This window comes from Schizophyllum commune (assembly GCF_000143185.2).
Source record: "Schizophyllum commune H4-8 unplaced genomic scaffold SCHCOscaffold_3, whole genome shotgun sequence".
Classification (NCBI taxonomy): Eukaryota; Fungi; Basidiomycota; class Agaricomycetes; order Agaricales; family Schizophyllaceae; genus Schizophyllum; species Schizophyllum commune.
In genome coordinates, this window is record NW_026089540.1 from 3,352,400 (window position 1) to 3,370,325 (window position 17,926).

Consider the following 17,926-nt stretch of genomic DNA (forward strand, 5'->3'; position numbering starts at 1 on the left):
GCACAAATATATTCCCTCGCGGTGGGCTCCAGATGATGGGATCGTACGCTTCAGAGAAGTAGCGCGCCTAAGGTGGCAAGAGATCGCTCAACAGTCGCCAAACGACCACACAAACAACCCAAAGACGAGACAGTTACTTCGCTAGAAGCGCAGCGAGTCCGTGTTTTTGTATTGCTAGGGAATATATAGTGCCAACAAATAGACGAGTTTTGGAAGTTCGCGAAGTAGCGCTAGTTCCTCGACCGCGGCAGCTCGTCAGGCTTTTCACAAGTGTTTCTCAGAAGTAATCACGCCAGGAGATGGTCTTTTCAAGGGATTTCTCAAGGATTTCTCAAGGTTTTTCTGGTCTGATAGTTCTGGTATTGTATGCAAAGTGTGGGCTCTGCAAGGGCTCTGCTCCTGATGTGGGCGAAAGTCCTCGAACTGTAGGTACGTTTCGGTATATATACGGTAGGTAGGGCGGCGCACGGCCGATGCAAAATGACTCGAGTTGGTGAAAACTTCCCGATCTCGGATAATTCCCGCGAGGCGCATCAGCAGCTTCTCGCAATTCCTGTCCTTCCTCCCCTCAACTGGCCTGCCGCGTTCCGTCGTTCCGAGGCCGTCGCACGTTCTCCGGTGAGGCCGATGGCGGATAGCGCTGCGTGTTGAAATTCCGAGTCATATTGGTCCGGGTCCGCCTAAGCTTCGACGCCTTTCTGGTATAGATAGGTTCGGCAGTCGTTGCCTGCCGCCAAGACAGCTGTGTTCGCTTGTATCGTGCCCGAAGCCGAGTGGAAGACCGCGCGGTGAGGCGCGGTACTTCGCACAATTGTTCGGTCGGCGAAGTCCGAAGCACGTGAGTGTTCGAGTTGACACGGTCATGTGACTCGTGCGCGTCCCGGCGATTGGGTGAGGACCGCGGCTGCGGTCCTATGAAGTCCTCGCACCTTGCTACCTCATAGATACAACTGTCCAGTAGCCCAAATTGACAAGCGATAAGACCGAGCGAGGATGGTGTTCGACATGGGTGAGCAGCACGCTAGGTACGCCTACTGCCCGGATGGTTCCCCTTCTAAGAGCCAATAGATGTCATCCCCGTCGCACATCCCAGGGTAGGAAAGGCTAAGGGAGCTCTAAGTGGTCCTCGAAGTGTCTTCTGGGTATATTCTCGGTCAAATGCCTCCCAAATGGCCCTTTTAAACAGTGTCTCTCTGATAATAGCTCGGTAAAATACCTACGACGCGCCCGTTGTACAGTCACGACGTCGTAAGGTATATACGAGTCCTTATGGTCAAGCCAGTTAAAGACGCCATATCGCTCTGATATTGGGCACAAAAATGCGTTTTTCAGCGCCAGGCGCATCAGAGGGCACGACGGTGAGTATGCTGCGCTGCGTCATGGTTCCGGAGTTGCAGTATGATCAAAGAATATATGAATGATGTATAGGAATGCTTTAAGCGGACTCTATCGTACAAACCAAGCTTCTTTGTGTATGACAATCGGATGAGCTTGCACGATGTCGTTTCCTCCTCCTGGATATGTAGTTCGCTCATGGCGCCGCTTTCCAGCGGACGCTGCATAGTTCTACCACTGATGTGGAGATCCATGAACTCGGGGCAGAGTTTCAGTACGTTGCTACTTCGAATGCTGCTGAGCATGCCTACATCGGCCCATATAGCACGGACGAGTGGAACAAGTAAAAGACTACGATGTTTATATATCGTTCTTCGGTATCTGTACAGACGCTATGATGACATTTATGAGTGGAGAAAATCCATTGAGTACAACGATGAGCGCAGGATAGACATCTGATCCAACGCGAACCCAAGCCTGAGCGCGAACCTGCATTCCTCGCTCGTGGCTCTTGCATCGCTCACGAGTCACGGAAGTTGCCGTCGACCTAATTAGGAAAGGGGCCAGGCGCATGGCCACCTTTCTTCCTGCTTGCGTTCCGCCACCACCCTTCCAGGAGTGGCACGGTCAGTACCGCCCATTATTTACGGGCTAAAACGCTCTGATGATTCAATGCCTAGGCTACGTCTACACTCTGCGTCTTCTGTCGCTTGCTGCGAGCTCATAAATTCCTCGGCGCAAACATCGACTCCATCCTCTCAGGGTCACCAACTCGCCCACCCTTCGCCCACCATTCCTGCCGTATCTCGAAAGAACAGATCATGGAATTTTGCACATTGACTCACCCTGCGCATGCTCCTCCGTCGCAAGCCGAGGTCGTCTCGTTCCCGTTCGTGCCACCCGTTCATCACTTGCCCGTCGAATTGCTCTCCAAGATCTTCGTGGAACTCAGCGAGGCTCAGGTGGATTTGTCTTGCAAGAAGTCGTGGCCATGCTTCATGCCCCATATGATGGCCACTACAGCTGCTTGTGTATGCAGGCGGTGGCGTGCAGTCGCACTCGACACAGCGGACCTCTGGACGTACATTTTCATCGGACCCGAAACGCGCCATGTCGAGGCGCTCATTGATACATGTGTCGCTCTCTCGAGAGATGCCGGACTATACATCTTCTGCGATGCTCAGTCGCCTGCGCCACTTACGCGGCTTCTTCATCACTGCGCGCGATGGGTCAGCCTGACCATCACGGGCCTTGCAAACTATGATCTCTCCTTCCTCGCCGATCAGCGCTACACCTTCGAAGTGCTGGATTATGTGGGAATCAAGAGGTTCGACGAGATGAAGCCGGGCACGCTCTCCTTTCTCAGCAATGCCCCTCGGCTCACGGAGCTCGACGTTTTCTTCGTCGGGGCTGATTTCGTCGACCCTCGACTGCCCATCATAACCAGCATGGAGTTATTTGAGCTCACGACTCTGGACCCTTGCCACTCTTCTATTGCCTTGAGCGTCTTGACTCATTCACATGCTACACTGACAGATGTCAGGCTGTCCTTTCCGTTCCCTGAAGCGGGTTTGCAGTATTCTGGTCCCCCGATATACATTCCCAATCTCCGGACCCTCCACGTTATCGACACGTCTCTCTTGCTTCTGCCCTTCATCGTTGCGCCACAGCTCGGTACCCTCCTGATGGACTTGGCTGGAGAAGTCATGCTGGCGTCGTACCCCTTTGATTCTCTCCTCCACTTCCTCTCTTCTCCGCAAAACAAACCTTGTGCACTGAAATTTCTCCAAATATCGTCTTTGCATCTGGAGCTTGACGAGGAAGATAGTCGAGGCCTCTTGAGATGCCTCGCTTACGCGACGAGTTTGAGAACTCTCGTCGTCACCGTCAGGCGGTCGCCATTTGCGGTCATGGATGATGGAGAGTCTTCTCTAAACGAGATTCTACTTCCAGGCCTCAGGATCGAGACCGACAGCAGCACTTTTCTCCTACCGAGGTTGCGAAACCTCCACTGGTTTTTCGATGAGGACCCTCGAGGACTACCATCCGCCGCGGTCGTCGCTCACCGTTCCGCTCTCCTGGAAGTTGCTCGCTCCAGGATGAAGCCTCGGTCCTTTTTCGGGCAAGACGTCGTTGCGCTACGGTGCTTTTGCACGCACTTGGAGTTTCCCGAGCTCGGACCAGAAGTACGAGGAGGTGTTCGTGTGTCAGGAACTAATATCTGCGAGCATACGTACTTGGGTAAGTATGTCCATAGCGAGGAGGCATAACGTACTTATGTGCTGTATTCCATCGCGCGCACGACTCTCCGGATGAGAAGACGATACGAGTGCTTTGTGTAGATCATTCGCAGGTCGTTGCTGGAGAAAATGAGCACAATCTTTACATTTGCTACTCGACGGTCGACGGCGCTAGCACGCTCGTCTCTCTACATATCTATGGAACAACAGCTAGACAGGGAAACGAAAATAGGAAGGAGAAAAGAAGAAAAAAGAAAGAAACACGCAAAGGAAAGTCTGAGATGGCAGATAGGACGGTGAAAGGACAGTGGCGCGAGAATAGTCGATGCGCGAGGATGGTCAATAGACTGATAGATAGTGGTCGTAGTAATTATACAACACGGCGCATACACGCCTAAGGATAAGGTGGCAACGCAAGGGCGAAGATGAAGTGCAAACGCCAGGACAAGGATCCAGAATCAAGCAGGACACAGGATCCACGATCAAACCAAGAAAATACTGTGCGGACCCGACGAAAAATCCAAAGAGGGTAAACAAGCACGAGGTGGATAAGGTTCCGGGACCCAAGAGAGACGATGGCTACGATCAGGTCTTGTGCAATAGCGAGCCAGGCTCGAAGACGTTCGCAGGCGCGACGTTGACGAGGGGCTGCTGATTTGGACGGGAGATGGTGTTTTTCCGCACGCGCGGCGCTGGAGCGGGTTTCGTCGAGGAGAGTACATTGCGCTCTTGGCAAAGGACGTAGGACTGCAGGGTTTTGTGAGCTCAGGCCGAGCGAACCGATGACGGCACGTACCCTCGCGAGCATGATCTTCTCCACCCATTTCTCGCCGTCGTAGGGCTGGCAGGAAAAGACGTGGAGGTAGTCGGCAGTGTCTTCGAAGTAGGAGAGGTTGTCCGTGGACTTGATCGCGAAGACGAAGGGCTTTGGCGCCTTGTACAGCCGCGTCACGGTGTAGACATCAAAGTTGGATAGCTGGCACAGCAGAACAGCATCCTTTCCCTGTGGATCGAGAGCGTCAGCGAAATGCACGTCGCAAGTGAAGCTACGCACATTGTCCCGCTTTGACATCCATAGGCCATGTTCTTTGAGTCGCAGATAGCGCTTGGTCCATTTGCCCCGCCGGCTCTCCCACTCGACGTAGGCGCCATGCACAGGAGACGCTTGCGGCAGAGACGACGGTCGCAACTTGATCTCCAACGGCGTGAGCTTCAGAACCAGCGTGTTCACGGTCTTGTCCTTGTTCCAGCCTGCCTGAACGTCGGCGACGTGCTCGAAGGGCCGGATAGGACGCTCTGGAGCAGATCATGAGCTGAGTTCTCTGCTGACCATAAATGAACACTCACCCATGCCGAAATCCTGCGCCACCTCGAACAGCATCCATCCGCCAGAGCCGACCCACTGATCGAGAACGCCTTCCGCGGCGACGACGTCTATAACATCGCTCGCCCGTGTCGCGGGGCCCACCTCTACAGTATGGAATCGCTGGCGGTCGCCAACGAAGATGCGTGTCTGCTCCGTGACCGCCGATATCGCAGCAGGGACAGCCGGCACCGGAGGCATCGGCGGCATCGGCACCGTCGCCTGCCGTTCTGGGGCCCGCCGGACCGACCGGCCGCGATCCAGCTCCGAGGAGCCCGCGGCGCGTACTGAACGCCCCCGCTCGACGCTGACGCGGGGCATAGGGACAGGCTCTGCAGTGGGCGACACGGGCTCTGGGGCGCCGCGCACTTGGCTCTTACTGCGCTGTACGGGCGCGTCGCCGCCGCGAACGTGGGACTTGCTACGCTGGACGGGGGCGCCCTCGCCGCGGGGGGCGACGCTGCGGCTGCGCACCTGGCTCTTGCTCCGCTCGACGTGCGTCCGGCTGCGTTCGACCTGCGCGTGCGCCTGGTGGGCGTCCGTGAACGAGCGCGCGGTGCGCACCGTCTTTGCGCGCTCGGGCGGCGGGCCGTGCAGGAAGCCGGCTTGCTGGATGTGCTGCAGGCGCGCGGTCAGGTCCTGGGCGGGGACCGGCATCGTCTGCCCGCGAGTTGGATGCGCCCGGTGGTTGGCGCTCGTGCTTGCTGATTGAGTCTGCGAAGTGCTCGGGATGGCAGGTACTGGGTGCTGTTGGGCCTTCTGCGCCGCCCGCTCTCGCCGCCGCTCCTCCCTCTCCTCGCGCACCTTGCGCCGGATAGTCCGCTGGGCGCGCAGTGCACCAGGGATGCGCTGAGCAAGCGGCACATCATCGCCATCTTCGCTGCTCGACGAGCTGCTGCTGCTGCTCTCCGTCTCACTCGCCGACGAGAAAATGTTCGTCGGCCGGCGCGGCGGCTCCCCGCCCGCACCACCAGCCCCTCCGCCGCCCTGCTGCCCACCCGCGCGCCAGCGGCCCGCGCCGCTCCCACTAGCGAACGCCGCGGCGTACGCGGACGAGCTCATCGGTGCCGAGCCGCTCCCGCTTCCACCAGCCTGCCCCCACTCTCCCGCATCAGAAGGCTCGGCGGACGACGTGCTGTTGTTGGGCTCATCCCCGTCCGCGATGCGCGCGAGCGCCATGCGAAACTGGGACAGCGGACGCAGCGTGTCCTGCGACGTCGACGAGCAGAACGAGGCGTGGGGCGTGGCGGGAAGGGTGAGGTAGGAGTCACGGTTGCTGAGCAGGATGGACCCGCGCGCGGCAGCGAGGAAGTTTGCGTACTCGCTGAACGAGTCGGGCGCGTCCGCTAGAAAGGGATCGCGCCCTTCGCTCAGAAAGGACTCGCGAAAGGATCTGGGCGAGCCTTCTAGAAAGGAATCCCTGCCTGCGTCCGTAAAGGAGTCACGATCCCTGCCTCCCCACGGGTACGAAGGGAGGTCAGTTGGTGCTGGGCTAGTCTCTTCCTCGGCCATGTATCCGTCCCAGCCGAAGTCGATGCTGGCATCGGTTGGCAGGCCTGATGACGAGCCAGAGGAAGAGGAGGAGGAGCGGGCGAGAGACGGCATGCGCGAGAGGGAGTGCTGCAGCCGCGACGGGGACTGCGTAACCCGCGATAGGCGCCGCGAGAGCGCCGGTTCTTCGAAGTCCGGAAGACCAAGGTTCGAGGGCAGGTACACGTTTGCGGCGGCGGCGTAAGATTCGCCAATCTGCAGCTCTTCCTCTTCGCTGCTCGTGGTCTCTTCCGTCTCCTCGTCGCTGTTTGAGCGCGAGTCGTTGGAGCTGTAGTCGGGGGCAGAGATGTAGTCGGGGTGGGAGGAGTAGTCGAGGGAGGAGGTGAAGTCCGGCATAGAGCTGGTGGATGGGGTAGGCGGTGCGGAGATTGAGTTCACTGGTTCTTGGAGTTCGAAAACGCTGCTCAAAGAGGGCGTAGACGGCGGTGCAGTGATGTTCGGCGTCGCTGGCTCGTCTGCCCATGGTTCTAACGGTAGACGCGCGCCAACGCGGCCATTGCGAATCTAAAGGCATGATTAGACGCGTACCATAGCTGCGCATATTCACATACCCTGGGAGAGGACAGGGCCATGTTGGCAAGGACGCGCAGGGAAGGGAGGGATGGACGCGTCTTGAAAGCGGGTCTCTGAGATGCTGGACGCGCCAGAGCAGGCCGTGCCTCCGAGGACGATGCACGCGGAGTGGTAGGTCGCGTAAACGGCAGATCGTCCTTCGGCGGCACAGGCGGCGGAGTTGGCGACTCGGCGAGCGAGCGCAGGGTTGGTATGAGCGTGTCCGTCGAGAAGTTGTGTGTCTCGCGAAGAGGGGAGCGCGGGGTGGGGGCAGCCATGACGGGCGTGCTGGGCGGAGCAGAGGGGGAGACGCGGGGTAATGCTAGGTTGGCGAAGGGATCATCGTCGAGTAAATCTGCAGGCGGGGGTGAATGGCTCGGGGTCGGCGTGGCCGAGTCGGAGCCGGTAGAGGAATAGGACGCGACGGACTCCTTGCTGGGCGTGCGGGCGTGCGACGCGTCGCTAGGAATGAAGAGGGACTGCAGCGAGCGCCGTTTCTTCGCCATAGTCGCGGGGGGAAGTAGATTGCCGGTGTGGGGTGTCTATGAAAGCGTTAGTATATACGCGATGGTCGGAATTCGCCCTCCCCATCCCCGCGCAATGTCCGCAAGCAGTACGAGGAAGGCTAGCAGGTTACGTGCCTCTGTAGTGCGCCAGTTCCTGGGCGGATTCCGGACGTAGACGCGCTCTCCGAGCGCGACAAGGCCGGTGATCAGTCGCGTGTCGTGTTCGTGCGCGTCGAAGTCTGTGTCTTCGCCGTGCAGGCCGTCGCGCTCTTTGACGGGAAGAGAGAAAACCGTGGGCACACGAGTCGCGCGGGCATACATACTCGGCTGCACGCTTCCTTCGGGGCACGAATGAGGGTCAAATTTCGCCGGATCGATGCCGCCGCCGCGACCGGAATAGAGTCGCGAAATGGGGGTAGCCCGCGCGGGAAATACAAATGGCAAATGCTGATCAGGAACTCTGGGCGAGAAAGTCAGTGACCCGCGCTCGCCATGCGCAACGGCGAGCTCACCGCCTGGCACGTCGAGGTCGCTTATGGCCCTGCTGGTGTGCTGGCGGACGTCTAGAGCAAGAGCGGAGGCAGGTGGGCACCGCAGGCCGTCGCCGCGCACGTGCCTACGCAGCGTCGCGTGCCCCGCTGTCTTCCGCATTTGGCAACTTTTGTCTTTTCGTCCTCCCCTCATCCGCTCGGACTTGGCTCGGACAGCGGAATCAGATAAACAATCGCCCAGCATATTCTAGACGCGCGGAACCTGTCCCCCACCTCTGTAGCCGCCCACTCCGATTTCTCTGGTTTACGGTTTCCCGTTGCCAGCAGCACCCCCTTCGCCCGGAGGACGGACATGGGCGGCCATCAAAATCATGACGACTACCATACGCAACGCCCAACACGTTTTCCCTCATACTTACTCGTGCCGTCATGTCTTTCGCCTTATAGCATCTGTGCGCCCACAACTTCCATCTCTTGCGTTTGAAACGCCTCCGTTCTCGACTGGTCATTCAATGCGGTCTCCCAGTTTGTCTGCGACGAACAAATGACAATGGCGGGCTGACGTACCGCGAGCTGTGGCCCCGGTCGTCGACTGTCATACTGCCCGTCAGCCATGGCAGCGAACTGCGCTCTTCGTGCTCGACGTCTCCCTTCCATTGTACATGCTTTTCATCCTTCCCCTCCTTCCCTCTCCTCCGGAGACCCCAGATCACCTCCCCCGCTCTTGCCCCGCTCCGTCTCTGCGGAGAACAGCCCCTGCGGAAACCCGACTCTCGGCACGCAGGATCTAGGCTCTGTTTGTTTGCGTTGCCATTTGTTTGTCCGTCCCCCCATCTTCCTCACCAGGCGCGTTTCCACTCTATTTTCTCGTCGGCATCTCCCATCGATGGACGCATCTCCTCTTCCGAATGTACCCCGCCGCACCGCTTTCTCATACCACACGAGTTTTTCCGCGTCTTTTCGCAGCCATTGTCATAGCAGCTATTACCGCCGCGTTCAATGTCATGGCGCCCATTGGGCAAATGAATCCCCCCCCTCCGGTCTCCATCGCCTCGCGCACATCATGACAAGGAAAGTGACGCGTCCAAGCCAGCGATCCCAAGGTCAATCCTGGCTCTATCGCCCTTCCTTTACGCAGATATACAGCCTGTTTACTACTCTCGCCGGAGATGAATTCTACTGTACGTCTTCGCATCGCATTCCTTGTACCTCCCCATTCTCACCGACGGTTCAGACGCATAAGCTGCTGCCCCAGGAGCTCGCAAGCTCAAGCTTCAGACTCTCCTCCGGAGTTCATTGAAAGCTGAGCTTCGCCCCCGGCACCGTATGCGCAGGAGGTTCTTTGCCACTTCTCTGCCTTCGCGTGCGACGAAGTCGCCCGCATGGCGCCCACACCCGCCTACACCTTCGACGTCATCGCCCCTGTTCCTCGCCCGGCGTTTGCCGCGCGCATTTGTTTGCCTGCCGCGCGGGAATTTTTAAGTTCAAGTTGGCCCGCTATACAGCGTGGCTTGGCCAATGCCAACCCGCGCGCGCTTTTACACGCACTTTTTAATCGATTGGCCGAGTCATTTGTGCGAGCGCGGCTGGGCGAGGGTTCACGTCGGCTTTTGTGGCTTGCCGCTGCCCAGCGAGCGTCCTGCATTCGTCCTCTGCGCTGCCTCGAACGGGTCGCTCGCTTTTATCACTGATTCTGGACTCGACAGGTTCATCAACGGGGCGGCGTCTTTCATTACGCTGCTTTGTCTCGACCGGGTTCTGCGGGCGCTTGGAGGGCTTGGATGAGCGCTTGAAGAGTGATTGACCAGCGCTTGAAGGACAGGTGGGCGCTCGCCAGCGAGGTAGATGGGCTTCTTCGTGAGGAGGTGAGCTTCTCTCGACTCCGATGTATCTGTCTAGTCTGCCCGATTCGCGCTTCCTTTTACAGACTCCCCACTTCTTCTTATTCAGTAACTTGACTTCCTCATTCCTTCCTCAATCTGCGGCGTCTTAGGTCGAGTCCATGCGCCTGCATCCAATTCCGCGCTCTCCCCCCTTGCGTCATCCCTTTGTTTGTTCGCTGCTTCTCATTTGTTTGTCCTCTACAGCTTTGATATGCGTCTCTGATCTTCTCCTTGCGTCCTTATTTTCCCCACCTCCGGAGACTCCGTCTCCTGACCCCCAATCCGCCCTCCGTACCTGCCCTTCTGCAGTCAGTCGTCCTTCGTGCTCGCTGCCAAACGTGGCTGATCTACTTCCGCTCCGTACTTCCTCACTTCCCGCTTGCCTATCTCAGTTCAGCGCCGCGCTGTCGATTCGACCGTCTATCACGATTCCGCTCCTTGGCCTACGGCGTCTTCAACAGCCTTGATCTCATTCTCTCGACCGCCTCCTTTTTACGTCGTCCTTGAGAATTCCTTATACGGCGCCTCCTCGGCCATTCACACTCAGACTGAAATTTAGTCTTCAACCGCGTATTCCCACCACACAGATGTCGCCACCTCCCGATTGGGAAGCCCCTTTGTATACCCCGCGTTTCCCCGCCGCCTCATGGCTCCCACCTCCAATGTGTAGCTCTAACCATTCATTGTGCAGTCACTCTCACCGCCATATGCATAGCTAACGCCACGGCATTCAGCACCCAATCACCTTCAATATATAGACACTACACACCTCCCAATAGCGTCGGGCCTCCCAATAGCGCCGCGCCTCGCAATCGAGCGATCGCCTTCAACCGCCTTCAACCTCCACCTGCATACGATGGAGCGATAGCAAGCTTGTCAATCACTTCCTACACGCCTTTCAATCGCCTTCTATACGCCTGCCAATCATTTCCACTGCTTGCTGACGCTGCCAGCATACAACCGCGTGGATATCTCGACCTTGACGTCGGCGAGGTCATTTGCGCCGGTCTTCTACTCTTCGATGTTGATGCTTGGGTTGAGCGGGTTTATGTCCTGGTGTGGCAGGACCAACGGCAAGTATGTACGCCGACGCAGATGACCTGCGTCGAAGGCACCGGCGACTGCATCGACGCTTGACAGTAACGTTACCTGCTCCTCGAGGTGACGCGAATCTCTCAAGCTTCAGGCGCCTGAAGAGCGCATTCGGGCTCACCGGTGAGCGGCTTTACGGTCATTGGTGTGTGCCTTCATGAGACTGCCAACGAGTATCTTCTTGACCATCGGCGCGGGTAGTACATTCGTGATCATCGGCGAGTACCTTCGTTTTCGCTCGACAGCTTGTTCCTTTGCGCTCACCGGTCGTCTGTGCCTTCATCACAGCGAAAAGGCGTATCTGACGTCCACGATTACTGAGCCTCGCTCTTCTTCGCCTGCGCGCGACCACTTGGAGGGCGTCATCAAAGCCCACAATCGCTGGAGGTTCTCTTTCCTATTGGCTTTCATCGTAGACTTCCTCGGTGTCCCGACCTCTGGTCCTTACGCTTAAAGTGTTCCGCTCTCTTCCCGAGTCTTCATCCTTCGAATAAAAGCGACATGCAACATCTCCTATATCCTCCTCCTCCATGTTACCATTACAGTTTTCACACAAATCCCGAGCGTTTCAATATTTCCCGTTAAGTGCAGTCTGCTTCTGTTTGTCCAATGAGGCTGTCATCTTTATTTGATTGCCATGAGTTGTTCATCCCGGTAACTTCTGACATTCTAAGCTTGAAGCATGCCGGACGAGACTGCAAATTACCTTGCCTTGCAAGGTCTCTCCCGCCCTTAATTGACCCCATCAATTTGTACGGTGCTCTTGGACAACATCCGTAAAGTCACGCGCGCAACGAGAGTCCAGTGCACAAGCCCAGCCCACGATCCCAGGCGCAAGGCAAGGTTAGAGCCGGCGAAGCCGGAGCTTCCTCTAGTGAAGTCGAACTTTGAAATTATATTCGTGATCTCGGCGTGACCCGGGATTTGCCGCTACCCGGTCGGCAGCAGGCGCGTGGCCGCCTTTCATCCTGCCACCACCATTGACAATCGCCCCTTTAGTGGCGAGGTGACTCTAACGCCTCTTCTTCTATCACTATATCTCTCATTTTCCGTGCAACAAGTTGGCTCATCCCACACTCTCCTCTCGCATGCGTATGCGCATTACGCATCGGCACACCCAGGATATCGACGCCGCTTGCTAGACTCGAGCCAAGCACTACGTTATGGACGCTGGAGTATTCGTCGACGGTGCGCACTCTCTGCTACCCGATCATGAAACAGTCGTCTCCTCCGCGCCGTGGCCGCTCATCCCGCCCGTCCATCGCCTGCCCGTCGAGCTGCTCTCCGAAATCTTCATCGAGCTTAGCGAAGCCCAAGTCGATCAGTTCGAATACAAGTCGGAAATCAGACATATCCCTCATCTCATGACCATCACGGTTGGCAGCGTGTGCAGGCGGTGGCGTGCTGTCACGCGAGGCACGACCGCCTTTTGGACATTCATCAGCGTCGCGAAGGACACCCGCCACGTCGCCGCGTACATCGATGCGTGCACTTCCAGCTCTGGTCAGCAGGAACTCCACCTGTTCTGTGGCTCTGAAGAGTTCCTGTCAATCTTCTTCTCGCGACTCTTGCCTCACAGCGCGCGATGGGCCTCTCTGAACATTCACGGTGGTAAGGCTGTCGACATGGCCATGCTATCTACCGGTCAGTATTGCTTTGGGGCTCTACAGGTACTCCACCTCTCCTACGTCACTATGCCTCAGGGGACGTGGGACTTCCTAGCCAGCGCTCCTCGGCTGGAAGAATTCCGTGTCTACGAATCATCTGCCAACAATGAGAGCGCGATCATACCGCCCATGTCCAATCTCAGAACGGTGGAATACCACATCTTTGATATATATCACCTCTCCACCATCTTCGCCGCCGTCGCACACTCTCGCGAGGCACTCGAATCGCTCTGTATCGCCTTCCTTTCATCACCATCGGATCTGGAGATTGGGACGCCGGTCGTCATGCCCGCGCTCAAGCAACTAGACCTTGATCATGCGTGCCAAGTGTTCATGAAGTCTATCGTCGCACCCAACCTTGAAGAGCTCGTGAACGGGTATCCGGACTTCGAATTGTCTGCACCCGAGCTCGTCTTCGCCATGATATCGCACCCGCAAGCCGATCCTTACTCTCTGCGCTGCCTCGAACTCAACTCATTATACATCCTCGACGAGGAAGACAGTCAGATCCTCCTGCGATGCCTCGCGCGCATGGTCAATGTAGAGGTACTGCATCTATCGTATCATTCTGATCAAGATGACGCGCCCCACCTCAGCGACGCGCTGCTCACTGGACTTTCCCTCGCAAAGCATCACGGTGTTCCGCCTATCCTGCCATGCCTGCGTAGGCTGTACTTCAACCTAGAGCCATTTCTCAGTGACGACGAGCTCGCGCGGCAGCGTCGCCTTCTTGTCGAAGTAGTCCGCTCTCGGGTGACTCCGCAGATCCTCGGCGGACACGCATACGCTGCTCTGCGGAGTTTTGCAAGCGACGTGGAGTGTCCTGAACTCGGCCCTAAATTCAAGCAGTGGCAGACATTTGGACATACATATTTGGGGGAATGAGGAGGGTACGCGGACACCGAAGATTAGCCTTTCAGTTGTGTACAGCCAGTGTCCTTTGTTGCGGCCCAGGTCGAGGGGGTTCTAACCTCATGTGTACCACTTACGCGAAAGCCCGCGATAGCCACTCCCTACAATCTGCTTCGCGCTTGTCGCCCTAGTCAGTAATGATAGTCAGGACCTCCCCGGGACCAGCCACGATTGCGCAACAGGAAAGCGCGACAGTGACAAGTTTTCCGGTGGAATGAACTGTACGCTATACGATTCATCTTCATACAGGTTAAGCCTCTGATAATCTGGCCAAAAAATCCATCTGCATCGCTACAGACAGGTAAAAGCTCGAAAAAGTCTACGTGTATGGGCGCCAGCGTCTTTGACCAGGATCTGCGCGCTGGCCAATGCGGTCCACAATAAGTAGTACATATATACAACGAACGCTGTTGGGGATGGGAGGTTATTATGCAGTATCAATACTATGCGCAAGTGCGGTCTTAGTGTACGTTAAATAGGTCCAGTGAGGACTGACAAGAGTTGCGTTGCGTGCGGAAAGAGAAGGACGAACAGACGCACGCGCAGGCGACGAACAAGACGAAGCCAGTGTGCAGAGATCATCCGCGGATGTTACCCCACATACCTCTGCCCCAGCCCATACCGATACAACACCCCCGCGCTCGTCGCCCACAGCACCCGCTCGCCCGTCTCCTCCTCCGCCACCTGCATCGTCGCCACCCGGTCTGGGAACACCGTCCGGAACGGATTCCCCCGCGCACGCACGGGCAGCTCGCCCGTCGGGACGTCGATGGGCATCTCCTCCAGGTCGTCGTAGCCAATGCGCGCGTGCCCACGAGCGCAGCCATCGTCGTCTTCCCCGCCCGCCTTCTGCCCCGGGCCCGGGTCGAGCAGCTCGCCGTAGCGCAGGGACCACGCGCGGATGCGGCGGTCGTCGCCCGCGGCGAAGACGAAGTCCTGCGCGGGGTCGACGGCGAAGCCAAGCGTGTAGTGGCTTGGGACCTGCCCGGCGTAGGTCATCACGGGCGTCGACTCACGCGGGAAGCGGAGGTCGTAGGCGGCGATCTGATGGCGGGGTCAATATGCAGTGGTTTGTTAGGTAAAGAGGGGTGAGGTAGGGACAGAGTAATGTGGAGAGAGGGTAAGGAGACAGGGGGTAAGACATGGACGCAAGACTTACCAAGCCATTGCGATGGTTCACAAGCAGCTGTGTCTCGCGGATGACGCGAAGGTTGACGACGTTGCTCGGTTCGCGGTCGGGGAAGAGGAGGTCGCCGGTCGGCTTATGCATGCGCATGTCGAAGCGGTGTATGCTCCCATTACGCGCACCGGTGTAGATGAGGTCCTGCGAGGAAGGTTAGTCTCATGAAATGATTTCAGTCTTGCCAGATATCGCGGTTTATGGCGCATATATGCAGGTCCCCGCCGCATATATGCAGCGCTCGCCTCATACAGACAGTTCCTCGCCGTATATATACAGGCCCACGCCACATATGTGCAACGTCCACCACATATATGCATTCCCCATTTCCACTCACCTGCTCCCGCTCAACAGCGTATACATCGCTATGCGTAGGCAGATATTGGAAGGTCGGATTCGCGATGTCGGGTAGGTAAACAGCTTGCTTCGCCGCGCCGAGAACGAGCGAGGAGCCGGACAGGTGACTACAGCGGACGTCGTAGACGTTATTGAGCGTCAGGAGCGACGTTCTTCTGAGTGATGGATGTCAGTAGGATAAACAGAGTGAAGCGAGTAGGGAGATGATCAGGGACCCCGCGAACTGTGGGAGCACGATAGACGGTCAATGAGATGGCTTTTGCTAGCACGCTTGCCAGGTTGCTGCGCTGACAGCTTCCCGTCGATATGAGGAGTGACGCGTGCGCTCATGATGAGAAGCCGACATGGTACGATGTCGGGCATGCCGGCCTAAACCCTCTCCTTCATATCGCGTACTCGCCGACCGACCCGACGCGTGCCTTTAGCGCGCACCACCGAGCACCCCATTCGCAGCGCACAGGGTCTCTGATGCACCCCGTTCAGAAAGAAAGATGATACGAACACGTACCCCGCCGTACTGAGGTCTTGGACGGATATTTTCGTTGAGGGGCCGGAGGAAGTAGCACTGAGGGGAAATGAGTATGAGCGAGTCGAGATGTTGTCCGTACGCACACGCAGAGGGATCCCGAGGCGCATATAGACGATATCTGAGCAAAGCGTCAATGGCGGGGACGCGAATAAGGGGCCACACTACGCACCTCCGTCCTCGGGTGGATATTGAGCTCTATCTCCCATGCGTACTTGCCCTGGGAGTAGAGCCAGCCGGCGCTATCTCCAATGAAGCTGTATCGCTGGCCGCCCCATGTGGTGCTCTACGTGGTGTAAGTGCATACGTCGGAATAGGAGGGGGAAGCACGCACGCAGAATGAGCGTATGGGATGGAAGACGGGGATCTTGCATTGCTCGACGACGGAGGTGTGTGCGTACTCAAAGCACTGTGCGTTGCTAGGAGGCGTCAGCAAGAGCCACAAATGCGCAACGTGGGGACGCACTGCACGGCGCGTTCGCGCTCGGCAAAGGAGCGCGCGTTTCTCAAAGCGCGCGACGAGTCCCAGAGAGGCGCGCGTCTACGCTTGAGTGCGGCGCGCGGGGACTGCTGCTGCTCGGGCTTGTGCTGCTGCGGCTGACGTGGCGCGCTGGTAGCTGTCGTCGCGGTGGTCGTGGTCGTCGTCGCGCCTGCCGGACGCTGGGCGAGCGGAAAGTAGCGCTGGCGGACGGTGTCGAAGTAGAGCCCCGGGAGTTCTCTGGGCATGTCTGGTGTGGTGGTGGGGAAGGACAAGGAGCGAAGCGTCAAAGAGAGAGCCGGGATTCGGCGGTGAGAGCAAAAGGCAAGCTACCCAGATGCGGTATGCGCGCGCCACCCAAGAGAACCGAATTCTGATCGCTCCCGTCTAAAAGCCACGTGCGTCTGAAGCGTGTTTTCCGCCCTTGATATTTGTCACGCGCGCGACTTGACCTTGTCCTCGTCGTCGTCGTCGGCGTCGGGCAGAGTACGCTCCCCCTTCTCCTCCCCCGCCCTTTATGCTGTCCGCGCAGCCCATTGAGTAAAATTTCCCGCCCGACCTGTGTGGGGGGATCATGTATCGCACGTCATGATCCGAAGACGAACAAGGCAGGCGCGCCCCCCGACGGCGGGCAGCGCCGTCGCTGCCACCACCGTAGCGCGCCCGATGACGAAACGTGCGCTCCGGTCGTAACCTCGACGCTCGGTGTCGCGCGAGGCTGTGTCTCGGTGTACCTGCAAGGCTGTGCGACGCGGCCCCCACACGCACCGCCCAAGCACCGCGCCCCCCGCCTCACCGCCCCGGGCCTCGCGATTCGACGACAGAGTTGCGCGCCTCGTGCTAGCGGTGCGCGTAGGTCATGCTCAGTGATCATGGCTGAATTGACTACGGCATTCGCCTTCGATGAGATGATTTACGTCTGGACTCGAGCAAGGGGGATGACATCGGCCCTGCGGACACGGTAATCCCCTGCTCCGAAGTCCACAACATCCCCCGAACACAACAAAATGCCTGAAGAAGTAAGGACGTGGTACCCCGCCCCCGCAGCTGACCGCGCCAGCAGTCCAAATTCGTGAGATTACCACGCTGCAGGCTTCTAGCACAGCGAGGGTCACATTCGCGATGCCGCTTCTGTCATTGGGATGACGGGCGTCATGCGCCCTCCGATGGCGCATGTCATGTCTCTTCGGGACGGTTGTCCTTCTTCGTGGGCATGTTGGGGATCCAGAGGTGTATGACGCGCTCTCTTCTCTGCTGTGCGCTCGTCTTTCCTTGCTGTGCGCTCTGGACTTCCATCATCAGTCCGTTGACCTATTCAAGCGCCCTTTGCCACTCATCTCGCTTCGCCAGTCCCCGCCACAGGAAGTAATGTCGCCAGTATGTTTATCCCCAGTCTATACACACCATCGTATACGAGTCATCGCGTTCATCGAATGACATGACTTTGGAGCGCGCACGTACTCGGAGACTGTATAATTTGGCTAGCGTCGGCGATGGTCCTATCCCGATCTCCTCTCCTCGACTGCTCGTACCACTGCGTCGCATCCACTCGCTGTCAATGTCCTCGCTTCAACATTGTCCTCTCGTGAAAGCCTGCGGTGAAGCCTACTTCTCGCATCACAAGCTTATATTCAAAGCCTACCTCTCGGACGACGAACTCTCTATCTCGGCGCAAAAGAATGCCTCTCGCTCCGAAGAACAATAACAAAGGGAACAAGCGCACCGCCACTCGGCGCGGACATGAACTTCTCGGAATAGGGGACATGAAGGGGCTGTGATGTGGGTGAAGAGGT

The 17,926-nt window shown here is 57.8% G+C and overlaps 8 protein-coding genes across 8 annotated transcripts; 5 read left to right on the forward strand and 3 right to left on the reverse strand.

Annotated features, from left to right (window-relative positions):
• The first annotated feature begins 1,939 nt into the window (after positions 1 to 1,939).
• Positions 1,940 to 3,787, forward strand: SCHCODRAFT_02208319 (uncharacterized protein). The gene has a single exon (XM_003034062.3). The coding sequence runs from the start codon at positions 2,157 to 2,159 to the stop codon at positions 3,603 to 3,605; it is 1,449 nt and encodes a 482-aa protein (XP_003034108.1). The 5' UTR covers positions 1,940 to 2,156; the 3' UTR covers positions 3,606 to 3,787.
• Positions 3,788 to 3,969: 182 nt separating this feature from the next.
• On the reverse strand, positions 3,970 to 8,392 carry SCHCODRAFT_02664935 (uncharacterized protein; the record flags this gene model as incomplete). The annotated part of the gene is made up of 7 exons (XM_050346541.1): positions 3,970 to 4,578; positions 4,630 to 4,871; positions 4,923 to 6,993; positions 7,018 to 7,022; positions 7,097 to 7,583; positions 7,659 to 8,099; positions 8,312 to 8,392. 7 exons carry the CDS (start codon positions 8,390 to 8,392, stop codon positions 3,970 to 3,972), a joined length of 3,936 nt encoding a protein of 1,311 aa, XP_050201905.1.
• A 75-nt stretch (positions 8,393 to 8,467) lies between these two features.
• SCHCODRAFT_02208386 (uncharacterized protein) lies at positions 8,468 to 9,509 on the forward strand. Its single transcript, XM_050342070.1, has one exon. The coding sequence runs from the start codon at positions 8,652 to 8,654 to the stop codon at positions 9,336 to 9,338; it is 687 nt and encodes a 228-aa protein (XP_050201906.1). The 5' UTR covers positions 8,468 to 8,651; the 3' UTR covers positions 9,339 to 9,509.
• Positions 9,510 to 9,783: 274 nt separating this feature from the next.
• SCHCODRAFT_02208374 (uncharacterized protein) lies at positions 9,784 to 11,361 on the forward strand. The gene is made up of 3 exons (XM_050342069.1): positions 9,784 to 9,903; positions 10,656 to 11,231; positions 11,302 to 11,361. The coding sequence occupies exons 1-2, from the start codon at positions 9,884 to 9,886 to the stop codon at positions 11,056 to 11,058; spliced, it is 423 nt and encodes a 140-aa protein (XP_050201907.1). The 5' UTR covers positions 9,784 to 9,883; the 3' UTR covers positions 11,059 to 11,231; positions 11,302 to 11,361.
• SCHCODRAFT_02616932 (uncharacterized protein) lies at positions 10,939 to 11,598 on the forward strand. Its single transcript, XM_050344780.1, has one exon. The coding sequence runs from the start codon at positions 11,171 to 11,173 to the stop codon at positions 11,465 to 11,467; it is 297 nt and encodes a 98-aa protein (XP_050201908.1). The 5' UTR covers positions 10,939 to 11,170; the 3' UTR covers positions 11,468 to 11,598.
• Positions 11,599 to 12,001: 403 nt separating this feature from the next.
• SCHCODRAFT_02616933 (uncharacterized protein) lies at positions 12,002 to 13,754 on the forward strand. Its single transcript, XM_003034063.2, has one exon. It carries the CDS (start codon positions 12,177 to 12,179, stop codon positions 13,563 to 13,565), a length of 1,389 nt encoding a protein of 462 aa, XP_003034109.1. The 5' UTR covers positions 12,002 to 12,176; the 3' UTR covers positions 13,566 to 13,754.
• Positions 13,755 to 13,787: 33 nt separating this feature from the next.
• SCHCODRAFT_01138439 (uncharacterized protein) lies at positions 13,788 to 16,567 on the reverse strand. The gene is made up of 8 exons (XM_003034660.2): positions 16,122 to 16,567; positions 15,990 to 16,074; positions 15,828 to 15,941; positions 15,742 to 15,776; positions 15,638 to 15,694; positions 15,110 to 15,284; positions 14,752 to 14,916; positions 13,788 to 14,636 (listed from the first exon to the last, which is right to left on the reverse strand). Exons 1-8 carry the CDS (start codon positions 16,379 to 16,381, stop codon positions 14,184 to 14,186), a joined length of 1,344 nt encoding a protein of 447 aa, XP_003034706.1. The 5' UTR covers positions 16,382 to 16,567; the 3' UTR covers positions 13,788 to 14,183.
• A 121-nt stretch (positions 16,568 to 16,688) lies between these two features.
• On the reverse strand, positions 16,689 to 17,439 carry SCHCODRAFT_02208413 (uncharacterized protein). Its single transcript, XM_050342071.1, has one exon. It carries the CDS (start codon positions 17,306 to 17,308, stop codon positions 16,997 to 16,999), a length of 312 nt encoding a protein of 103 aa, XP_050201909.1. The 5' UTR covers positions 17,309 to 17,439; the 3' UTR covers positions 16,689 to 16,996.
• Between the last annotated feature and the right edge of the window lie 487 nt (positions 17,440 to 17,926).